This window comes from Scomber japonicus, chromosome 4 (genome assembly GCF_027409825.1).
Source record: "Scomber japonicus isolate fScoJap1 chromosome 4, fScoJap1.pri, whole genome shotgun sequence".
Lineage (NCBI taxonomy): Eukaryota > Metazoa > Chordata > Actinopteri > Scombriformes > Scombridae > Scomber > Scomber japonicus.
Genome location: NC_070581.1, coordinates 29,114,011 through 29,136,892, shown reverse-complemented (window position 1 = coordinate 29,136,892; position 22,882 = coordinate 29,114,011). Strand labels below are relative to the sequence as shown.

The 22,882-nt window shown below is 39.9% G+C and overlaps 1 protein-coding gene across 1 annotated transcript; it reads right to left on the bottom strand.

The window, feature by feature from the left end:
* Positions 1–7,781: 7,781 nt before the first annotated feature.
* On the bottom strand, positions 7,782–11,623 carry r3hdml (R3H domain containing-like). Its single transcript, XM_053318467.1, has 5 exons — positions 11,212–11,623; positions 10,278–10,396; positions 9,534–9,636; positions 9,291–9,406; positions 7,782–8,163 (listed from the first exon to the last, which is right to left on the bottom strand). Exons 1-5 carry the CDS (start codon positions 11,530–11,532, stop codon positions 8,031–8,033), a joined length of 792 nt encoding a protein of 263 aa, XP_053174442.1. The 5' UTR covers positions 11,533–11,623; the 3' UTR covers positions 7,782–8,030.
* Between the last annotated feature and the right edge of the window lie 11,259 nt (positions 11,624–22,882).

The window sequence follows — 22,882 nt, the reverse complement described above, 5'->3', positions numbered from 1 at the left end:
GTAAATATCTGCTTGATTTGTTTAACTCGGACTGCTGAAGCCTCATATTAGCCTTCATCACTGCATCACGTTAGGAGTGGATTTCTAAATGACCTGCGTGGAAAAGAGGAACATCAACCGTAACACTGAGGAGCCAGACCTCGCTCTGTGTGACTCAGATGGGGTAACACTGAGGAGCCAGACCTCGCTCTGTGTGACTCAGATGGGGTAACACTGCGGAGCCAGACCTCGCTTTGTGTGACTCAGATGGGGTAACGCTGAGGAGCCAGACCTCGCTCGCTTTGTGTGACTCAGATGGGGTAACACTGAGGAGCCAGACCTCGCTCTGTGTGACTCAGATGGGGTAACGCTGAGGAGCCAGACCTCGCTCTGTGTGACTCAGATGGGGTAACACCAAGGAGCCAGACCTCGCTGTGTGTTACTCAGATGGGGTAACACTGAGGACCCAGACCTCGCTCTGTGTGACTCAGATGGGGTAACACCAAGGAGCCAGACCTCGCTGTGTGTTACTCAGATGGGGTAACACTGAGGAGCCAGACCTCGTTCTGTGTGACTCAGATGGGGTAACATTGAGGAGCCAGACCTCGCTGTGCGCCCTGCGGTCAACTCATTCAGCTTCGTAGGCAAACAGATATCCGCTGAGGGGCTGTTGAACGGCTGTTGTCATGTTTACATTCACCAAGTGATTCTGCCAACAGCGCTGCTCGGGGAGTTTGTCCAGGCTGTGACCGTTGAGCAATTAATCAGATGTGACTGACACAAAGTTATTTATATCATAAGTTAAATAATCATGTTAAAGAGGAAGTTTGAGGAGAAACTGGTCGACATCTTTGATATGATTGCCTTTAGTCATGATGATCTTTATATTGCTATCTGCTGCTGAAGTCTCCATCTATGTAGTATATATGACATTAGAATTTACATATGTTTAATTTATAATGCTCGTAAGGGACATTGTGTCAGCACCAGGGTTATTATGATAAATATATAAAAACTAATAAATAATAACTAATAAATAAATAAAAACTACAATTAAAAAAAAGAAACTAAATAAAAACTACAATGAACACTAACTAACTAAACTAAACTGAATTGCAGATAAATTCAGCTTTGTTTTCTCCCTCGATTACTTCCTGTCCTGCAGCAGCCGCTATGCTTCGTGGTTAAAGAATGAAATGAAAAAGGACTTGATGATAAATCATATTTGGTGTCACTCATTCTTTCATCCTTTTCAGCTTCTACAAGTCGAGGCTTTCTCTTAATACCTGGAAAACTAAGACTAAGAATAAAACTAAATAAAAACTGAACTGAAACTAGTCAATTCCTTCAAAATAAAACTAAACTAAAACTAGTCAATTCCTTCAAAATAAAACTAAACTAAAACTAGTCAATTCCTTCAAAATAAAACTAAACTAAAACTGGCCAATTCTTTCAAAATAAAACTAAACTAAAACTACTCAATTCCTTCAAAATAAAACTAAACTAAAACTACTAAATCACTTGATGAACTAACTAAAACTAAACTGAAATAAAAAAAGCAAACTGAAAAACTAAATAAAAACTAAAGAAAATTTCAAAACTATAATAACCTTGTGTCAGCACCACTTTAAAGTAGAAGTGACCCAAACACTGGTTTGCAGTTTATTCGGACAAAGAAGCATAGTATAACCCGATCGAGGCCAAAAAGAAGCTTAGAGTGGGCCGCTGCCAAAGAATGCATTTGTAACATAAATGTGTCCCAGTTTTTTGGGGGGGCGATTTGTTGTTAAGTATATACTGTAAACAAATCCTCTCAGAAAAAGGTCGCTGATCCACTCAAAACACACAAAGCAGCTCACTCACAGGTTTTAGGTGGTTATAACCAAAACACTCGAATATCCTGTCACTTAATAGGAGAGGATAAACGGAGACTAACACAAACACTGCATCATCTGATTCTGTTTTATACAGAGTGTAGTTTCAATGATATTGTTAATAAATCTAAATAAATGGCGTGCTAGTCCGGCTGTAAGCTCACTGGTTCTTGCTGAAGATGCAAATTTTATTAAAAGAAATGTAACAGATATCTACAATTGTGTTTAAAGATGCTTTTTATTTCCTTAACCCTTTCACGCATAGTGGTCACTGCAGTGGACAGCTATTCAAAAGCTGTTTTCTTATGTATGAAAGGATTTTGATGACATAGTTACGCTTCAGCCTCCACAGTGGACACTAGTGCATCATCCCATACACTACCACTAAACCTGCAGTAATGTTTTTGGTCATAGATCAGTTGATTTATGTTATTATAATGTCATAGTATATCGTTTGGTGAACGAAAAAATGAAGTTCAAATATGTTTTTTTCATGCATAAAGAGAAATTAAAAATATTAGGAGAAAAATCTTGACTGAGGTTATTATAATTCATGCATGAAAGGGTTAAAAACTACTGGCCACTGTAGTTTTACTCCAACAGGAGAAAAAAGCTTGTTTGTTGGGGACTTTTTTCAGTTGCAGATGAATACACAGTTGAGAGGACATATGGCAGCCGGCCGATATGTGGGACTGACTCAATATAAACTACTGTGTGTGTGTGTGTGTGTGTGTGTGTGTGTGTGTGTGTGTGTGTGTGTGTGTGTGTGTGTGTGTGTGTGTGTGTGTGTGTGTTCATAGTAATGAGGGAATAATGTAACCTGGTGCAACTGTGTGGCTCATTTCTGTGATTCAGAGAGGATAAACTATATCAGACAATCCTTGTTTCAATTTACTGTTGGATTTGTTGACAATAAGAACAATGTAGGTTATCGTCATACTTATCCTTTAAAGGATAAGACTGGTGATTTTCTATGTTTTCTTATTGTCAATAAATCTAATGCACAGAGCCAAACCAACAATGGATTGATCTACTTAGTATTTTATGTGTATTAAAAGCCTGATCGTATCTTATTCCTTTGTGCTGCAGACCTCTGACGTTGTCTAAAAATGGTTAAAAATGGTTCAGAAATGGCTCCAAAGAGTAATAGTGTCAAGTTTTCACATTCAGTCTTCAAGAGGCCACCATACTTTCAGTAAACAATTGCCATTTTTTCACGCTCATATCTCAAAGAAGTTTATACTCAAGACTTGTGATACATCAGCATCAACAGCATGGATGTCTAAACAGGACTGGACACAGTGTTGATGAAGGGCCTCGTTCATTCATAGGAAAGTAACTCAATGGTGCGTGAAGCCAAATAAGCAACTTCCTGAAAATATATTGCTCACACTCTGTGGGTCTGATGCTTCCACGGAGCAAACTTCCAGTTTAGCCCTGTGGCTAACGTGAATGGGGATAAAACAATTCAATCTTGCCGCTTGTCTAGAATTTCAAAATGTGATCAGACTGAATGGATCCACCTCTGATAGTGAAATGAGTCATTTTTCAGGGGTCATGATGCTCAAAAAATATATCAGATGTCTCTTTTTTATATAAGTTTATGGGGAAAAGTCTTCTTAGGCTCAACAGCATCTCGTGATGTAATTACATTGTTTGGCCACTATGTCTATGTGGCACTCTCCCTGTATCCAGATAACTTCATACATCCATACTCAACACACCTGCGTCCTCATGCACCATTGTTTATAAATACAGTATGGACAACGCCTCTCTGCACACTGTTTATGTTCAGTGATTAGCTTGTCAGGTGGAGTAAATGACCAATATCACAAATAATCACAATATCACCAATCTACTACAGCAACAGAGTCTGTGCTGCATTTATATATATATTCTTAATTTTATCATCTATTAAGTCCTCCAGGGGTTCAGTTCATGTTACACATCACTATTACTGTCTGATCACATAACAGGAAAAGAGTTTCAAACAGGTGAAAGGAAAAACAAACACACCTTTCTATTGAGACAGAATGATGAATTTCACTGTGCCAAAGGACAATCAGTCTTAAAACAACAGTCAGGAGCCCAGATGAACATTGAAACAGTGTTTTCTTGCTGTGATCATCCCTCCTGTTCATACTGACAATTAGAAGATCTACTCTAAGTGTGCTTACAATGTAAGTGATGGGGAACACAAATCCAAAGTCCTCGTATTTTAGTGATAGTATGAGGCTTCAGCCATCTGTCTTAATAAAATTAAGTTGATATCTTCCACAGTTACAGCCTTTTTTTAAGAAAAATATTCATTTCTTGTTCAGCTGCAGTTAAAGGATCTCAACAAAAACAATTAATTTGGCACTAAAAAGACTTTAAAACTGTATTTTTTTAAAGATATTGACTTGAGTTGAATAATTTGGCTGGTTGAAGCTTCCTATTAACTTTAAACAAACTTTTAACACTTACATTGAACATGCATAATGGTCAGTATGAAAAGGAGGAACGATTACAGCAAAAACATGTTTCTAGATATTGTTTTAGGACAATAGATAAATTGTGAACTTATCCTTTAAGTAGGCTAATAGTAACGGGTTGATGTAGCAGAGTAGAGAGCATGTGTGGAATAAAGCTTGTAAATACTAAAGCTGAGCCGTTAACACCTGTAACAGTGGAGTTATTCAGAGAAAGATCTGAAAGCAGTGATCATGATCATCATTTAGCTCAATAATATGCAAATCACCTGTTGGTGGGCACACAAACCTCCACAATAGTCTCATTTTCTATCTTTTTTTTCTCATTTGGCAGAGCTTTGAGAACATGGATTTGCATCTCCGCATCCCATTGTGACATGCAAATGATTCAATGAATGATAACAGGAGTGAAAATAAAAACCAGACTAACTGTCGGTGTTGAGAGGTAGCTCAGTGAGGCCTTTGTTTTTACTGAGATTGTTCAAAACAGACACAAACACACACACGCGCGCACACACACACACACACAGGGGAGCGTCTGCAGCCTCCAGCAGCAGCAGCAGCAGCAACATAAAGGAGAGATGTGAAGGATGAGGATTTCTGTGATGTCAAATGTATCAAACCATCCACTGTGGCTGTGCAACATCATATAAAAAAAAACACCATAGCTACTTCAAAATATAAATCCTCATCAAAATTTCATCACAGCTTTAATATTTCAGTCTTCTAACTCTGCAGAAAGAATGTTTTCAGCACCTCAGGAATAAAAAAACACTTCATCATCCACACTCTGCAGCTTCTCAAAACTCCACTACTCATGTCAACAGCAGCAACAACATCATTTCAAATCATCCCTTTTTCTAGCCTCTGCACCATCATCACCACCAAGGCCCCGGCTTCCACAGCCTTCTTTTTTTTTAACAACCTCCATATCTCTGACACACCTCCTGGATTACAGCCGTGTGAAAAAGCCAGATACAAATGGCGGTTGATATTTCCACTCAAGAAACAGTCAGTTGTGATCCAGCCGAGCTCAGGAGCCGGGCGGCTGCGGCTGTTGCTGCTGCTGCTGCTGCACAAAGACACAGAAAAAAGAAAGAAAAAAGCCAAGCAGCTGCCACACTCCAGCTTTTCTCTCTGAATGCGGCGAGACAAGTTGATAAAAACATGAGTGTGTACTCACCAAATGGAAGTTCCATACTTGAGCTGACTTGTGTGTTTACATTGACCATGTCGTCTTCTGCTTCCTTTCAAGCATGTTTTTTTTTTTAATCCACTTTTTTTTCCTCCTGCACCACAAGGTGTAAATTGTGGAAGTTTGGGAGCCGCTGTAGTGTGAGAAGGGTGTTGTTGGTGCAAGGTAAGGCCGGTGTTGCCGCTGTTATCTTATTGATTTTCCTAATCTGGGCAAATGTGGGTGGGGAGGTTAAACAGTAACCAGGCTCGTATGGACACCAATCTATATAGCAGCTGTAACTATGGCAACATGATGATAGAAACTCAAATAGACATAAAGTTATTATGTGCTTTCCCCCCCTCTTCCTCATCTACCAGACAGCGGTTTCTCAACATACAGATTAAGGGGCGAATACGAGCGTTGAATAAGAAACAAGAGTTTATACAAAAGGAGAGAGAAAGCCAGAAGGCGGGGGAGTGACATAAAAGACAGAGAGGAGTGGAGAATGTACTGAGGGTGGCAGCTAACAAACTGTGTGTATGATGAGTGACGTAGGCCTAATCAGTTTTGTTTTGACTGAAGGGGGTAAGAGTATAGCTCACTGCTTAGCTGTCAAATTGGGCGACAAAAACACGTGTGGATAGCAGGACGCCCACTGACTAATGCTAAAATGCTATTTCCACAATCCTCCCTGCAGAAATAGGGAATCATACACCTGTTTCACTTTCTTAAAAGGCCATTTTTACACCATCAAGGTTGAAAGAAAGCAGCTAGCAATCAGGCAGTTAGTGTTTATGGTCTTACAGTAGGTCATGCTCATTAATAATGATGTTTTATGTGATTTATTTGGACAATCTTGCTGATATAAGACTCATATTCAGGATTTATCTCATAATATAGCATCACTGGTGTTCTTGTGTAATTTTAAAATCTGTTAAAGGGAAATACAAGTAGTTGTTTTCTTGCTATGATGATGCTAAAATGAGAATAAGATGAGAAAAATGATGCTGCATTCATGGTAATTGGTTAAATATGAAACTACAGCATGTAATCAAGCTAACCTGGCTCTCTCTGTACTGAAGATGACAAAATCAATGTACTGTACCAGCCACTCTTAAAGTCACTTAATTAAAAAAGTTATGTCTTGTTTGTTTAATCTGTACAATAATGAGTAAAAACGGCACGTAACCAGGAAGTTAATTTGCCTCAGCGAGATACAGTCTGACACTTAAACCTCTGTAATACTACAACTTGTTATTTTTACACTTTGTTTTTTGTACGGATTAAACAAATGAGATGGTAATTAGTGAGATTTAGAGGTGCTGGTAGGCTGATTTTGTTACCTTTGGACAGAGCCTATCTAGTTACCCCCCCCCCCCCCCCCCCCCCTCTGTATCAAGTCTCGATGCTAAGCTAAGATAAACGACTGCTGGCTGTAGCTTCACACACACACAAAAGTGGATCAATCTTCTCCTCTAAATCTTGGCACGGAGGCAAAGACGGATATTTCCCAGAGTGTTTGTAGAGGCCTCGACTAGCGGTGAAGATTGGTGACGAGTAATTAGAAAAAATGGCAAAAACAACAAATAGTAGAATAAGCAAAAACTTTCCTCTCATGCAGAAAGTGCTAAGTTGCTCTTTACACTCGTTTGCAAGACACTTCTCCATATCAAATAGTGTGTGTGTGTGTCTTTATGTGTGTGTGTGTGTGTGTCCATAAATTGATCTGAAGGCACAGCTGATTCTCTCATATTTTAGACCATAAAAGCTGCATTAGGCTCCAGTTTTATGGCAGAGAAAAGCCTCTGAGGGGGTAAATGGAGAGATGTAATGAGGTGAAATGCAGGACAGAAAATTTCCTGCAGCAGCAGCAGTGAATAAACACGAGTGGTGAACAGCAGATTATTTATAGGGATATAGAGTGCCATAGGTTATTTATAACTTAATTAATGTTCATCCAGGCAAACAGACAACCACAAATTAAAACACACCCTGGTTTACTGTAGGAATGACTTGACAGGTTGTTGTTTTTTTTTTAATGTTAAACAAAGAAAAAAATATTATAATCAGGTTAGAAAGAGGATCAATAACACATCCAAGGTTACAATAAGTATAATCTGTACAACAAAAGTGCTTAATTTCTTTGTTCTATGCCTCTCAAATAGTCACACAACGCAGCAAATTAATCAAATAACAGTGCAAAAAAAACCTCTCCATATATATGTCTTCAATAAGTATAAAAATAGGCAATTTTCTTTCAACCAATAAAAGAAAATAATATTTTGTTTTAGTGAAATTTGGACAATCAACAGCAATGAACACGCATGAATTAATAACTATGATGGTAATAGTGGTAACTGGACAGCTGCATTAGGTTTTTTTATATATATGTCAAAATTGCTTCTTCTATGCAGCCTGTGTGTTAATGAAAGCTCGTCTTTACATGGGTAATGATGATGACTTTGTACTTTTCTCTCGTTCTTCCATTAAAACAAGTTTAAAATCCAGTGTTGTGTGTGTGTGTGTGTGTCAGTATCTTGTCAGTCTTCTGGTTTTTGGGTTTGGTGAGCACTGGTTTCTCCAGCAGGAGCCGCCGTAGCTGGACGGACACGCTGAGCAAGGCTTCCCGCTGCTGTAAGGAGCCTCTCCCACCCAGTTTCCTCTGAAACACATAAAGACATGATGTTAGCTTGAAGGTCTCATTTTCTATGTGTTCAGAAGGAAGGAAGGAAGGAAGGAAGGAAGAAAAGGAGGGAGAGAGGAAAGGAAAGAAGGAAGGGAGGAAGGAAGGACAGAGGAAAGAAGGAAGGTAGGAGGGAGGAAGGAAGGACGGAAGGAAGGAAGCAGGGAAGGACGAAAAGGAGGGAGGAAAGGAAGGAAGGAAGGAAGGAACAGTCAAAGCAGACGGGGTCAATTTGACCCGGGAGAACGACAGGAAGGTTAAAGCACTTTACATTTTAATCTTTCATTTCCACTCTATGTCCTTTTAATGATTTTAAAGCTAATCATTATTTTATGCTGTTATCTTATATTTAATGCTCTATTCTAGCATTTTATTTCTCTATTTCTATTTTTCTGTACTTTGTTTTTATTATTAGTGTGTGTGGGGGAGGGGGGGGGGTTAATTGTATGTTTTAATGTTTCTCAAATTACATGTTTTTCTGTTTTATGTAAAGCACATTGAGTTGCCATTGTGTATGAAATGCACTATATAAATAAAACTGCCTTGCCTTCATTTGTAGTGAAAGTACGTACAAAAGTATGAACTCAAATAATTCAAACTCTTATGCAGAATACCACCTCTCCAATTGTTATTGTGTCTTATTATATGCATAATATTTGACCATTATTATTATTATTGATGCATAAACATGTATGTATATTTTACTATTGCAGCTGGTTGGAGGTTGAGAGCTCATTTTAAAAGCTTAATATGTTCATGTCTTGGGTGTCACTGCATTATAATCTGCAAAGTAGCTTTGGCTGTCAGATAAATGTCATGTATACATTTCTCTCTGAAGATGCAGAAGGAATTTAAAAAGTGGAAATACTTAAGTAAATTGCATGTACATCAAAATGATACATAAGTGTAAGACCTATAATGATGCTGAGTGGATTCTCCTGTGAAATAAAGCAACTGAATTGATTTAAAAAGGCTATATCAACACACTGCTGCTGTGTATGTTTGCAGGTCTTTTTATATATTGCATGTGTGAGACAGTTCCCAGTATTTATTACATGTGCATATCTTACCATGATATCATAGTAAGACATCGTAATAGTTCTTACTTCATGGAGTAGTTGCAGACCAGCAGCACTGCCTCACTCCAGGTGCTTCCAAACACAAATATGTTAGCACACTTCCTGAGAGCACATCCCACTCTGTTGGTGCTCGCCCACACCATCTGAGAGGAACCATAAAACATGATTTGATGCTTGTATCTATAAAACATACTAAAACGACTAGAGGAGCAAAACCACATGTTTAAATTTGACTGTATTTTGAAAGCATTGAATGATCAAATCCTGCACCTGAGTGTAGTGAGAGCACACAGGTCCACTGCATCTGTTCGGGTAGGAGAAATAATGCCTCTCATCGTACCAGGACCGGACCAGATCAGTGATGGACTGGTACCTGTCACAGCCAACACACAATCAGTCATTCATCTATACCAGAGGTGTCAAACTCATTTTCATTCAAGGGCCACATGCAGCCCAATTTGATCTCATGTGGGCCGGACCACTAAAAGGAAGGAAGGACGGAAGGAAAAGAAGGAGGAGAAGGAAGAGAATACAGGAAGGAAAGATGGAAGGAAGAAAGGGAGCAAGGACAGATGGAAGGATGAGAAGAGAAGACAAGAAGGAAGGAAGGAAGGAAGGAAAGAAGGGAGCAAGGGGAAGAAGGAATGAAAGATGGAAGAAAGGAAGATGGAAGGGAAGAAGGACCGATGGAAGGAAGGAAGGAAGGAAGGGAGGAAGGAAAAGAAGATCGGGAGGAAGGAAGGAAGGAAGGAAGGAAGGAAAAGAAGATCAGGAGGAAAGAAGAAAGGTAGGAAGGAAGAAAAGTAGGAAGGAAAAGAGGAAGAAGGAAACTGGGCCAGACTGGATCTTTCAGCGGGCCAGTTCTGGCCCACGGGCCGCATATTTGACACCCCTGATCTACACAGTTCAAAAAATAACCACATGTGTATTGTTTTCATCATTGTATCCTGTGTAAGTTCAGTGTATGTTAAGACTATACTGCATGAACTGAGAGCTGATTCTCTGCTACACTACCTTCCTGTAGTGATTGACAGGTTTTGGCCCAAATATTTCATGGCTTGCGGCGGACCGTGATCCCAAATGCATCGTGAAGCCCAAGAGTCGGCTGACTTAGCAAGTCCTTCATCCCAGAGCTGTGGAGAGAGAGAGAGAGAGAGAGAGAGAGAGAGAGAGGGAGAGAGAGAGAGAGACAGAGAGAAAGAGACAGAGAGAGAGGGAGAGAGAGAGTGAGAGAGAAAGCGAAACAGAAAGACAAAGAAAGAAAAATAATCTACTTCAAACAAAGACCAAACCAAACACGCTTTCACACATCAGCCTCCTGCTGCATTTTTTGTGGGTTTACTGTACGAAAAAAAAAACCCCAACAAAATAAAACTCAAACTTTTTCAGATAAGCTTTTGTGTTTTTGTTGACAAAGTTTCACAAACTGGACTAGCATTGGATTTGATGCCAACAAAAAAAGCAGCATATTATCCTACATAGTTATTATTATTAAGGTTTTCAGTTTCAGACCTCAGACAGGTGTAACATCCCTGTTTATGAACAAATTATTATGAAACTCCAAAATCAGAAATCTAAATAGCCTCCTCATATTATTTGGGATTTGGGAGGAGTCGTGCTGAGTAAACAGTAAAGTCAACACCAATCTCAGATATAGAACATATAGTACTTAAACCTCTATGTAAAAGAGAAGTCTATCAATGCAAATCTTCAGTTCAAAACCATGATTGTAATTCTGTTTTAAAAAGTATCAAGGTGAAAAGACAATGTTATGCATGTTTTTGGAGATATTAAAGATGTTCTGTGGTTTCCAGGACCCGAAAAAAAAAACCACATCTGGACAGTTTTAACCTGCAGATGTTTACCTAATGTTGATGTATTATCATGTTTATACTGATAATCTAAAAGAAAGAATCAAAAAACTGCCATGAATCCAGTATTTCCTCACCATAAACTCCATATTAGCAGCAGGGGGGAAGACCTGAGAGCGGACTCGGTTGTGGTAGTCCAGCAGGGCATTAATCTCCCTGGATGAAATGGCTCGCTTACGTCTGCTGTGAGGCGCACTGATGCCCTCGGTGAGCATCCTGACGTCAGACTGTGCGTCTGCTCCGGCTCTGGTCGTATTGAGCTGCTGCTGTGTGGAGCTCGACAGCATAGCAGCAGCAGCTCCCATGTGAGGCATCGTCCACAGGGTGGCAGCCAACAGGAGCTGAACACAGGCAGCACCCATCTGAGCACCGTGGAGGAGGCTGCAGCTGCTCTGCATCCCTGCACGCCTCTGAGCAGGAGGAGGAGAGAGGCTCAAAGCTCAGACTGACAGTGAAAATCAATAACAGAATAATAGAAGCTCAAGGTTGGGAGGACTTCAGCTCGTGATAGACTGAAAATATCAAAAACAAGTGGTTATTTATCTTTGTGTGATTCATTAACCCTCCTGTCGTCCTCCCAGGTCAAACTGACCCAGTCTCTTCTTTCCTTCCTTCCTCCCTCTTTCTTTAATTTTTCCTTTTTTCTTCCCCTCCTTCCCTCTTTCTTTGCTCCCCCCTCCTTCCATACTTCTTTCCTCACTTCCTTACTCCTTTCCTTCCTTCCTTCCTCCTTTCCTTCATTCTTTCCTTCCTTCTCTCCTTACTTCCTTCCTCCTGTCCTTCCTTGAATTAAATAGTCTAAAACACGTGTATAAATAAGGCTTAATTTATTATATTTCACCTGCTGATAAAACAACATGTCAGTCAAGTGAAACGTTTACTTTACACCAATTCACATTCATAAATTCCCTCATTAGTCATTATTACATGTTTGATTAATCCTTCTGTTTGATTAATCTTATGGAAAAAGACATTCACAATCACTAGAATAACATTTTATAGAATATGATGAACACAACTTGTTTTGAATGCTGATTTTTGATTATTATTTTTTTTAATTAACAGGTTAAATATAATATATATATTATGATATTTGCTTTTATAAAAATGTGTATCAGCTCCATTTTTGTATAGTGTGGGTTACATTAAAAAAAAGGTCCAGCTAAAGGAAATGTGTATACGGTGTTTTACAGTTCTTTAATCTAAAACTGGGTCAAATTTGATCCTGAACAGCATGTAAGGGTTCATTTGTTATGTTGAACTTATCAGGAAACAGCTACATGACATCCAACATTTTCGGAGCATCATTATCATTCATTATCATTATCATTCATTTGGAGTCGTGATTCTGTCCAGTTGGTGAGTTTAAGTCCAATATGCACTCTCTGTTTTTGCTCTCTAACAACTCCTGAGGGAAACATCTGTCTCTTCAGCTGCTAAATGCTCCACTGTGTTCACCAGCTGGTCGCTCTCTGTGTCTGTTGAGCAGGTAGTGTACATTGGGATTTTTCCCTCTGAAAACAGCTGCCTATAATGTGGCTGAAAATGACACAGGAAACAGTAAAACAATGAGATGAAACTGTCTATAAAGCTCCATCATCACCTCTCATATAACTTATTGTATTTGATACAGTACAGTGTTATTATAAATATGATATAAAGAGTCTATAACCATTTTAACCCTTATCAATCTTCATCTACAAGCTTCTTTTTTCTGTGTAGAGAAGCTGGAAAAAAATCAGCAGCAGCAGCAGCAGCATCACATTTTCTGCACCCTTTCTCATACTTCCACTTTATTCCACTGTACACTTTGTAAAAACACTGCTGGTTTTATCATAAATAGCAATGCAATGGATCATCCTTGGTTAAATAATTATCTAACGCTGTAAGAATGTGTGTTTTCCGCGTGTTGGCTCAAGATTGGTGACGCCAATGTAAACTGCTTCTCAAAACCTGACTGTGGATCACTGTCCTCACTGTCAGTAGGAAAAGACCCAGACTATTCAATTACCCTTTTCATGCCATTAGACCATGAAATGTACTGTGTGCATTATTGCCAGTTTGTAGGCTGTAAAAACACTGAGCAGAGTCATCATTTTACATAATAATATATTTCTGAGCATGCTATTGTCCTGACAAGTTTCCCAGCTGCATAATGTTTCCTTAAAGCAACAAATGGAAAACCTCAACATGCAACATTATATCTACTGCAACTCCTTATTTAACTCACCAGAAACAAATCATAAAATAAAACAATGTGTAAAAAAAATCTTAAATATGCATTAAATTAAGGGTAAAATACACTTTCCGCTTCCTTAGAGAAATTATATCCAGTTCAGGGTTAAAAATGTGTTCTGTAAGTTAAATTGTACAATCTGGTTTTTGTGTTACTGTATTTTAATGATATTAAATTGGAGCTTTCATTAAAGTGTTCATGCTTCAGTAATTGCCCACAACTTTCCAATATAGACAATTTAAAAAAAAAACATTTCCATAAAACACAATTTGAAATCAATCAAAAACCAGCCTCTACTGTCATCAGTGAACAATGTTTGTTACATAAAAGGAGGAGAAGAAGAAGAAGAAGAAGAAAAAAAAAAATCTGAGCCTCATACCTTCATCAGTGGATCCTTTCACAGAGCAGAGAGAGCCACACAAATAGCAAGAGAAGCAGAGGAGACCCTCGCTTCAACACGAGCCTTTGCAAACAAGCCCGTTTGTCATGTGTGGCAGGGAGTTTTAACTGGGCCAACAGGGTTTCTGACGCACAAAAAAAAAAAAAAAAAAAGAAGCCTCCTGCACTTCTTCTTCTCCCTCCAGCTCACATGGGGAGTCAGGAAACTGTCTGATTCAGGTTTCTGAACACAATCATCATGATAACTTACAGTCTGTCTTTTTCTTTCTCTCTCTGCTGCGGAGAGAAAATCACAAACACAGGAAATTGCCTTTGAGAACAGAAATCGCAATGATGAAATATTTTAGTGGCCACCTTCATTGTTTATAGATTCAATAACTTCTTAAATAAATCAATGTCTGATTTATTAAGAAAGAGATCTGGATTAATCAAAAAAACAATTATTAACAGAAGAACTGATAATTTCCTTATTTTAAATAAAAAGCGTAGCAATTTGGACCATTTGCTGTATTTAAGAGCTTGAGGCTGCCTTACAAGAGTCTGCTAGTAATAGAGCACATGTTTCGGCTGCCCCTTGACCTCCCTGAGTTGTTTCAATAAAACACAATAAAATGTTTAAATAAGCACTCCTCTGGGAAGCGCTGAGCAGTGTGGTGAAGAATGCACATTAAACAAAAAGGAGAAAAGTGGCTGCAGAGTGAGTGTTCATCTCCAGCTGTTGTCAGTTCCAGGATTGTCTGCCATGTGTAATATACTGAGGAGTATACTGCCAAGGTACACCGCACCACCTGCCTCCGCAGCCACCGGGGTCAAAGAGATCACCGAGACCGGGAGTCAGACACAGCAGACCAACTGGAACGTGAAATGAAAGCTACAAGATGCTAATGCAGTTATGAAAATAGTTTTGTTTGTTGTTTTTTTTATATTTTCTGCAATCGTTTAAATGAGATGCTCGTACTAACCCGTGCCCGCCAAAACATCTGCAATATGTGTGAGATATTAGAAATATAGAGTGTGAGAAAGTTTATAAAAGACTCGGCGTGCAAACAATGAAATGAACTCTTTAACATCGACATTCCAGCGAGTCTCTCTTCACATTTTATGGATGAGGAACTTGATCCATGTTGGTTTAACCCGGTTACAAACCCAGTTCTGCTTCAAAAGTCAAACGCTTTAAGATGCAACAATACTTACTTGAAATGATAATAATGAACCTCAAGTCTGCACATGTAAGTAATATATATAAAAATGTCACACAGCACAGTCTGATTCAAAGCACTAGACGTGAAACATGAACGGATGCAGAGGCAGACAAGCTAAATGTGAATGAACTGTTTACTCACATTCTCCGCTGTCAACTTGACACATTACTGTTTGCAGAGATCGGATCATAAAACGGGTTCAGGAAGACCTTAAAACAAAAAGACAATAAATTCTAACTATTGCTTTATACAGAGAGAATTTCTGTCACCAGGAACTCCAACATATTGTGGAGACAGTGTAGGAATATCAAACATAGGCTACATATCATGATTGTCTTCAGCAGCCTGATCTGTATTCTTAGTTTTGTGAGTACTTTTTAAGTTTTCGTTTGTCGTCAGCTGTTAATACAAGCGGCTTGTTGTTAGGGTTAGGGGTTAGGGTTGGGGTTGGGGTTAGGGGTTAGGGTTAGGGGTTACGGTTAGGGTTAGTCGATATACAGTAGATGTGGCTTGTTGCTTGCTTGGGTGAGGCAGCTGAGAAGGTTTCTTTGGTGGATTATGTCAAGTTCTGCTAGTGATGGCAAAATGCTGGTTAGCTTAACAGGCCGGTTACCTTAGCCAGGCTTAGTGAGGGTACTTGTATCAGGTACGGATCAGGACACAATGAAGGAACCAATGAGTCGTTTATTGTAGGCGGGGGTCAAAACCAGGTAGGCAGTACAACAACTGGTCACTCACAGGAAGATACTCAAGGAAATAATACGCTGAGTCAAAGGACAAGACGATCTGGCACAGAAGGGGAAAAAAATGTGTTTGGTGTCAGCTGTTAATACAACCTGCTTGTTGTTAGGGTTAGGGTTAGGATTAGGGTTAGGGGTTAGGGTTAGGGTTAATCGATATGCAGTAGATGTGCCTTGTTCCTTACTTGAGTGAGGCAGCTGAGAAGGTTTCCTTGGTGGATTATGTCAAGTTCTGCTAGTAATGGCAAAATGCTGGTTAGCTTAACAGGCCAGTTACCTTAGCCAGGCTTAGTGAGGGTACTTGGTTATATTCAACCCCTTTTTTTATTGGTGTTGAGGGTAATTACAACTTTCAGGTTCATGACACAACGCACACTGGCCCAAAAAGCATTTTCCACATACACAATCACTGGAAAAGTGGCAAATATGAACTAGTGAATATATTTCTATGAGCGTCACAAATGCCTCGAAATGGCTTTTTATTATCAGAATTTGATCCATGCTTCAGCGAATTCACCACAGAGCAACTTTCAGTGGAATAATTGGGGCACAACCTTTCAACACGGTGTCCAGTTATCTGTAATCCATATTAGCTCAAATATTGTTAGTTAGTTCTGCGGTGGTGCTGAGTGTGGCTGTAGGTAAAGAGAGGACACTGTTGAGCCTTCTCTGTGTTGTGGATCCATTGCCTAAACTCTAAATTCATATTGAAACCTTTTTTTTTCTTATTTTTACGTCAAAGGGTCATGTGTGGAAATGTTTCTGATACCAGTGTGTTTGCCAATTGGCAGCTTTTTGTAAAACTAGTAGAAAACGATAAACCACTGAGCAGGTCATGGCATTCAAATAAAGCTGCCAAGATCAAGCCAGAAGTTTAAATCTGTGTTAGGTCAGAATGACGTCGGCTGTCAGAGGGCTCAGTAGGTTTATGATGGCACAGTCTGATACACATTTGGCACATTTCACCACACACCATATTCATTACAGTTTAACCTGATCAGAAAAATGAAAGTAGACTTGAGAAACCTATTGTAGAGTTACTGTGTAAAATATCTGCAAAATTCACTGTCCTGAAATCATGTGCAGGTTTGGGGACTCAACTATTGACTGTGAGTGACATATGTTTAATACAATGGTTATTGATGCAAGATGTAATTATAATGCTGAGAAAACAGCAGGGGGAAGACCTGAGAGCACATCTGTTACAGAAAACAATATACGATAGTCACAGCTGCATAACTGTGAATTCACAAATGACCTCATTTATTAGGGTTTCTGGTCCAAATCATCCTATCATGCACTGGTCTCTGGTTTTCTTTCGTATGGGGAAAAAAATGTTGAATCAACCTGAACACACACACTTTAGCTCTGAAGGTTTTTGTGTCCGCTGGGTTGCTCAGGTCTGAAGTTGAGCCTTCAAAGGGTTGACGGCATACTTACACTGGCTCAGCAGAGTGCTGTCAGACTTTGTGACTTTGTGTCTAAAATGCTCGGAGAGCTCCATCAAAGTGGATGTGAAGGCCTTTGACATACAGAAGGTCAACAGCACTCAAGGTTCAGTTAAAGGGGTCGAATCGTGTTGTTGGTCTTTGAGCTTGACCTGTTTGCTTTTCCACTCGACCTGAAGACCAGTGAGAATCTCACTGTCTGCTACTGACCATGAACATAAACTACCGCTTGACTTTATGCATTCTTTACATTTGCTTGGTTTTCTTTCATTAATATTGTGATTTTTAGACAACTTTCAATAGTTTGTCCTGATTTACAGATCTGCTGCAGGACCTGTGCTAACTTTCTCCATCAAAGTTTGTTAGTCTGAGTACTGCTGAAACAAGTTAGCGAATTAAACAGAAGAAAATAGTTGAACTTGGGAGTAGGTTCATACAACTGTTTTAAATCTGAGTGACTTTTAAAAACAAAAAAAAAAAAAAAAAACAGTACATTCCCTGAGACAATACAACTCTTAAAAACACATTTGTTACTTTAAAGTATATTTTGTTTTCACTTTGTGGCTGCCTTGGTAATTATTTTGGTATGTTGCTTATTTCTAACGTGTTGAGGTTATTCAGCTTATAATACTTGGTGTATTTTAAAGTTTTCTCATCTGTAGGGTTTTATTATTAGTATCAGAATCAGAAATCATCATCATGTTTCTTGCCAAGTGGATTTACACATAAAAGGAATTTGCCTTGGTGTAATGTTGCATAGCAATTAAAAAATTAAAAAATTATATATATTTATTTATTTTAATTTTTTCAGTAGATTGTAAGTGAAAACAGCTGTTACAAGTTTAAATGGAAGAAAATGCAACATACTACATACTGATCTACTCATACTACATACTAGTGCAAATGATAAATCTGCATTAATGTGACGCACCATGTTAGATGTGATGGGTTCACAGATGTACAATATAAGATTGTACGTTTTTATGTTATCAATAATAAATAATAAAGATGTTGTGCTGAATGATGTCTTGTCTGTTCTGTTGCACTGGGAGTTCACCAAGGAAAAATCTTGTTAATTCAACATGACTCAGCTGTATGAGTCAAGTTGACTATATACGCATCATTTAACCGGATGACATTTTAATTTAACAGTGGGTACACAGATGTCTCTTCCGTCATGTTAATATTTCTATCTTCACACTTCACAAAACTAGACACAGCAAAACAACACAGATCCATCAAACAGGTGAAGACAGGTGCAGACACATGAACAGATGATGGAGCGTGTGCAGTATATTTGACTGAGGACTGCTGCTCTTGTGTGTTAAAGGACAAGTATGTAAGATTTACTGGCATCTAGTGGGGAGGTTCCTCTTCCAAGCATGCAGCAGAACCTACGGCGGCTGCAAAACTCATGAAAAATGCAAAAGACCCTCCCATCCGAACCCTAACCCTCTTTAGCAGTGTTTGGTTTGTCTATTCTGGGCTACTGTAGAAACATGACAATGCAACATGGCAGGCTTCGTGGAAGAGGACCCACCTCCTATGCAGATATAAAGGGCTCATTCTAAGGTTGTGAAAGCACAACACTTCTTATATTAATGGGATTATACACTAAATAAAACATACTAATGAATATTATGTTTCATCTCTGCCAAATCTGTTCCACTAAATGCTACTAAATCTTACACACTGGTCCTTTAAGTCTTTAGGAAAATTCCTGCCTAATAATAATAAAATTTGTGGGGAAGGACAAGTTCAAACAGTACAACCAGAAAGCAAATTTACTTTAGTCATTTAGATGCTTCCAGCTGTCACAGGATGACGGTGGAAATGTGACAGTTCAATACAGAATTTATTGGGTTAAAAGGACAAAACAATGTCATCATTTTAACTCCCACCCTACAGTCCCGAAAACACTAAAACAGATGATGTTTCCTTTGGTTAAAGTGCAGTATATTTATGCAGGAATGAGTCTGCAGGAATCTGAGTTAGAGAAACCTCAGAAGGAAAGTCTGAAATGGGTCAAACAGGGGAGAGGATGATTCCCTGGCCAGACCAGACCAGACCAGACGGTTACTCCCAGAGACCATCCCACACCCCCTGCAGCATGACATCATCTGTCTGGTTCGAGGTGCTTCAGGGCGCTTGCATACAAAAGCTCAGTGTGACTTTGTCATGTCTGAAAGGTGAGGAGGAGCACTCAGTGGCCTTCTGTATTTACCCGGGAGGGAAAATAAAACAAACCTCACACTAACTATATTTGAGGTCCCTGAGCCACAGCTTTTCAGGTGACAGCCGGGCCTTTCAGTTCGGTCTGAGTGCTGTAACAGCACAGCAGCTGGTGCCTTTCACAGAGAGGAACTCTAGACAAACACCAGCACACCTGAATTATAGCTTCTCAATCAGAGACCAGTGATTATGTACTTAGTGTGGATATGACTAGCAATTTTCTATATTTATCTAATTTTCTCATGTGCAGAGCCAAACCAATAATGGACTCATTCTACTTAGAAGTAGTGTGTGTGTATCCAAAGCCTGATATATCTTATTCCTCTGACCAAAAATGATTAAAACATGTCAGTAAGACACATCGATTGGCATCTTCCTTCACCCCAAAGATTACAGTCACATCAGTTTTTAGAAATGACTCCAGAGACTAATAACAGGAATTACATATTCCTATGTACGACGGAGGAAACATATCTACATATCACAACCTTTTGACTTTGTACTAAAGTTCTTTGGGAAATTTAACAAAGTCAAGAGGTTGTGATATGCAGTACAACGAGCTAGTGAAGCACTGTACTGTAAGTGGAACCATGTTCTCAGTAGTGTCTTACACACAACTACTCTCCAGAGACTGAAAACATGGCTGCTGTTATAAGTCTTTGGTCATTGATCTTCAGGATAAAGAAATATGTCATCCAGTGCAATGGTGCGTTCGTGTACGATATGTCAAGCTTTGGATACACACACAATACTTAGCTGATCCTTCTAATCACACTCTAATTTTTGTCTTGGCTCTGCACATTGAGATTTGTTGACAAAAAAGGAAAATATAGAACAATTACACCCATATCATTTAAACAATCTATAAACACCAGATCAACTGATGTGGCTGAAATAATACGAAAAAGATTCTCACAGCTAAAGCTGCTCTAATCAGTGTATGATAACAATGGATTGAATTACTTTGTTTAATATGAAAGCTGTTGTTCTTAGTGATAAACCCACATTAATTATCACTGACTCTGCAGTTCCCCTCAGTTCTACCGAGCTTTTTTTAGCAGCTCATTGTTTTAGTTTTATGGCCTGCAACTTTAAAGTTTTCATTCACTCTCATCACTTTTCATCAAGTGTTACAGTTACAGTTGCAATACTACCTGCCCAGCGTCAAACAGAGAAAGTTAATGAATAGCTGGTGAACATAGTGGAGCATTTAGCAGCTAAGGAGCCAGATATTTCCCTCAGGAGTTGGTGGAAACCAAAACAGAGCTAAAAGGAGAGTGAATATTGAAAGCTAAAGTCACTCTGTATTTACCAGGATACGTAAATAAGAAACCATTTCCTAATGTGTTTACTTTGGAAGGTGGAGGTAAAATTAATGAATACAGATTTAATATTTGCACTAACTTGTTCCCATAAAATTTTCCTCATCATTACCCTTCAGTAATTCCCTGAGAAGAACACATACGTTTTGCATCACGATGAATCAAATCAGTCATTTATTGAAGCAAAGCTGAAAATGTGACAACAAGCAGCTTTCTTTGAAGTGTTAGCATACAGGCGGACAGTAAAACAGCTTGTTTAAGGAGCAGCGTCTCCACCGGACTAAATAATTTCAGGGCTAAGCGAAGTTTGTTTTAATAATTCACAGCTATATTTTCCAGTCTGCATGGGAAAACCTCAGGATCTTAATCAACCAGTCAAGTCTAGGCCCGTTTCCCTTATTTGCTTGAGGTTTTCATACTTAAAAAGGGCCTCTTCAGTCTTTGCCTTCAGTGTGTTCACATTAAAATATCTGTAGTCTCACAGCAATAGAGGCAAAATGAGAACCATTTTCAGGATTTTAGTATGCATTGAATGTTTTGTCTTGTATAAAAGCCTTTTTAATCTAACTTCAGAAATCTTAAATCTCAAAAGTCTTAAATCAGTTCCTTTGGTCAGATGTCTGAACTGTAATTTAGATGCCTTTTGTAGTCTGGCAGCAGTGCTCGAGGAACAATCAGCCAAACAGCCGGCGTGCCTGGAAAATGGCTTGTTTGCCAAGTCAGAGTGCATCAAGGACAAACTTTGTTCTGCATTCAGATGCTATTTGGGGAGATTTATTTTCCTCCAGTACAATCGTAATGACTCAGCAAAACCTGGACTCAACTTTGTCGTCATCATCAGCACCGGTTCTTTCATCACTGCTGTGGATTACCCTGAAATTTGGCAGCACAGTTGTGTGATCACTGACAAATCTTAATTGCTTTTTGTTTCATTTGTTTTTTAAACAGGTCTCATTGAGATTTCCGTTCTTTTCCCAAGAGAGATAAAGTGTAAAGTTTCCTCGTGTAAGTAAAAGTAGCAACACGATACTGCAAAAGTCCTGCATTCAAATCTTAATAAAGTGAAAAAAGTTAAAAAGTAGGAGCACAAAAACTGCCCATTTCAGTCTTTTACTTTTATTAATATATTACTTGTGTCTGAGGTATTAATGTCCACGCGATGCTGCAGAGTCGTGTCAACCATGACAGCCCTACAGCATCCAGGGCCTTGAGGAACTCGGGGCGGATCTCATCCACCCCCGGGGCCCTGCCACCGAGGAGCTTTTTAACCACCTCGGCGACCTCCACCCCAGAGATAGGAGAGCCCACACCCAGGCCCCCAGGCCCTGCTTCCTTACCAGAAGGCGTGTTGGTGGGATTGAGGAGGTCTTCGAAGTATTCCTTCCACCGATCCACAACGTCCCGAGTCGAGGTCAGCAGCACACCGTCCCCACCGTACACAGTGTTTACGGTGCACTGCTTCCCCCTCCTGAGACGCCGGATGGTGGTCCAGAATCTCTTCGAAGCCGTCCGGAAGTCTTTTTCCATGGCCTCACCGAACTCCTCCCATGTCCGGGTTTTTGCCTCAGAGACCGCCCTAGCTGCGCTCCGCTTGGTCTGCCGGTACCTGTCTGCTGTCTCCGGAGTCCTACAAGCCAAAAAGGCCCTATAGGACTCCTTCTTCAGCTTGACGGCATCCCTCACCGCCGGTGTCCACCAGCGGGTTCGGGGATTGCCGCCCCGACAGGCACCGACCACCTTGCGGCCACAGCTCCGGTCAGCCGCCTTGACAATGGAGGCACGGAACATGGCCCACTCGGACTCAATGTCCCCCGCCTCCCCCAGTACATGGTCGAAGCTCTCCCGGAGGTGTGAGTTGAAACTCTCTCTGACAGGAGACTCTGCCAGACGTTCCCAGCAGACCCTCACAATGCGTTTGGGCCTGCCAGGTCTGCCCGGCATCCTCCCCCACCATCGGAGCCAACTCACCACCAGGTGGTGATCAGTTGACAGCTCCGCCCCTCTCTTCACCCGAGTGTCCAAGACATGCGGCCGCAAGTCCGACGACACGACTACAAAGTCAATCATCGAACTGCGGCCTAGGGTGTCCTGGTGCCAAGTGCACATATGGACACCCTTATGCTTGAACATGGTGTTCGTTATGGACAATCCGTGACGAGCACAGAAGTC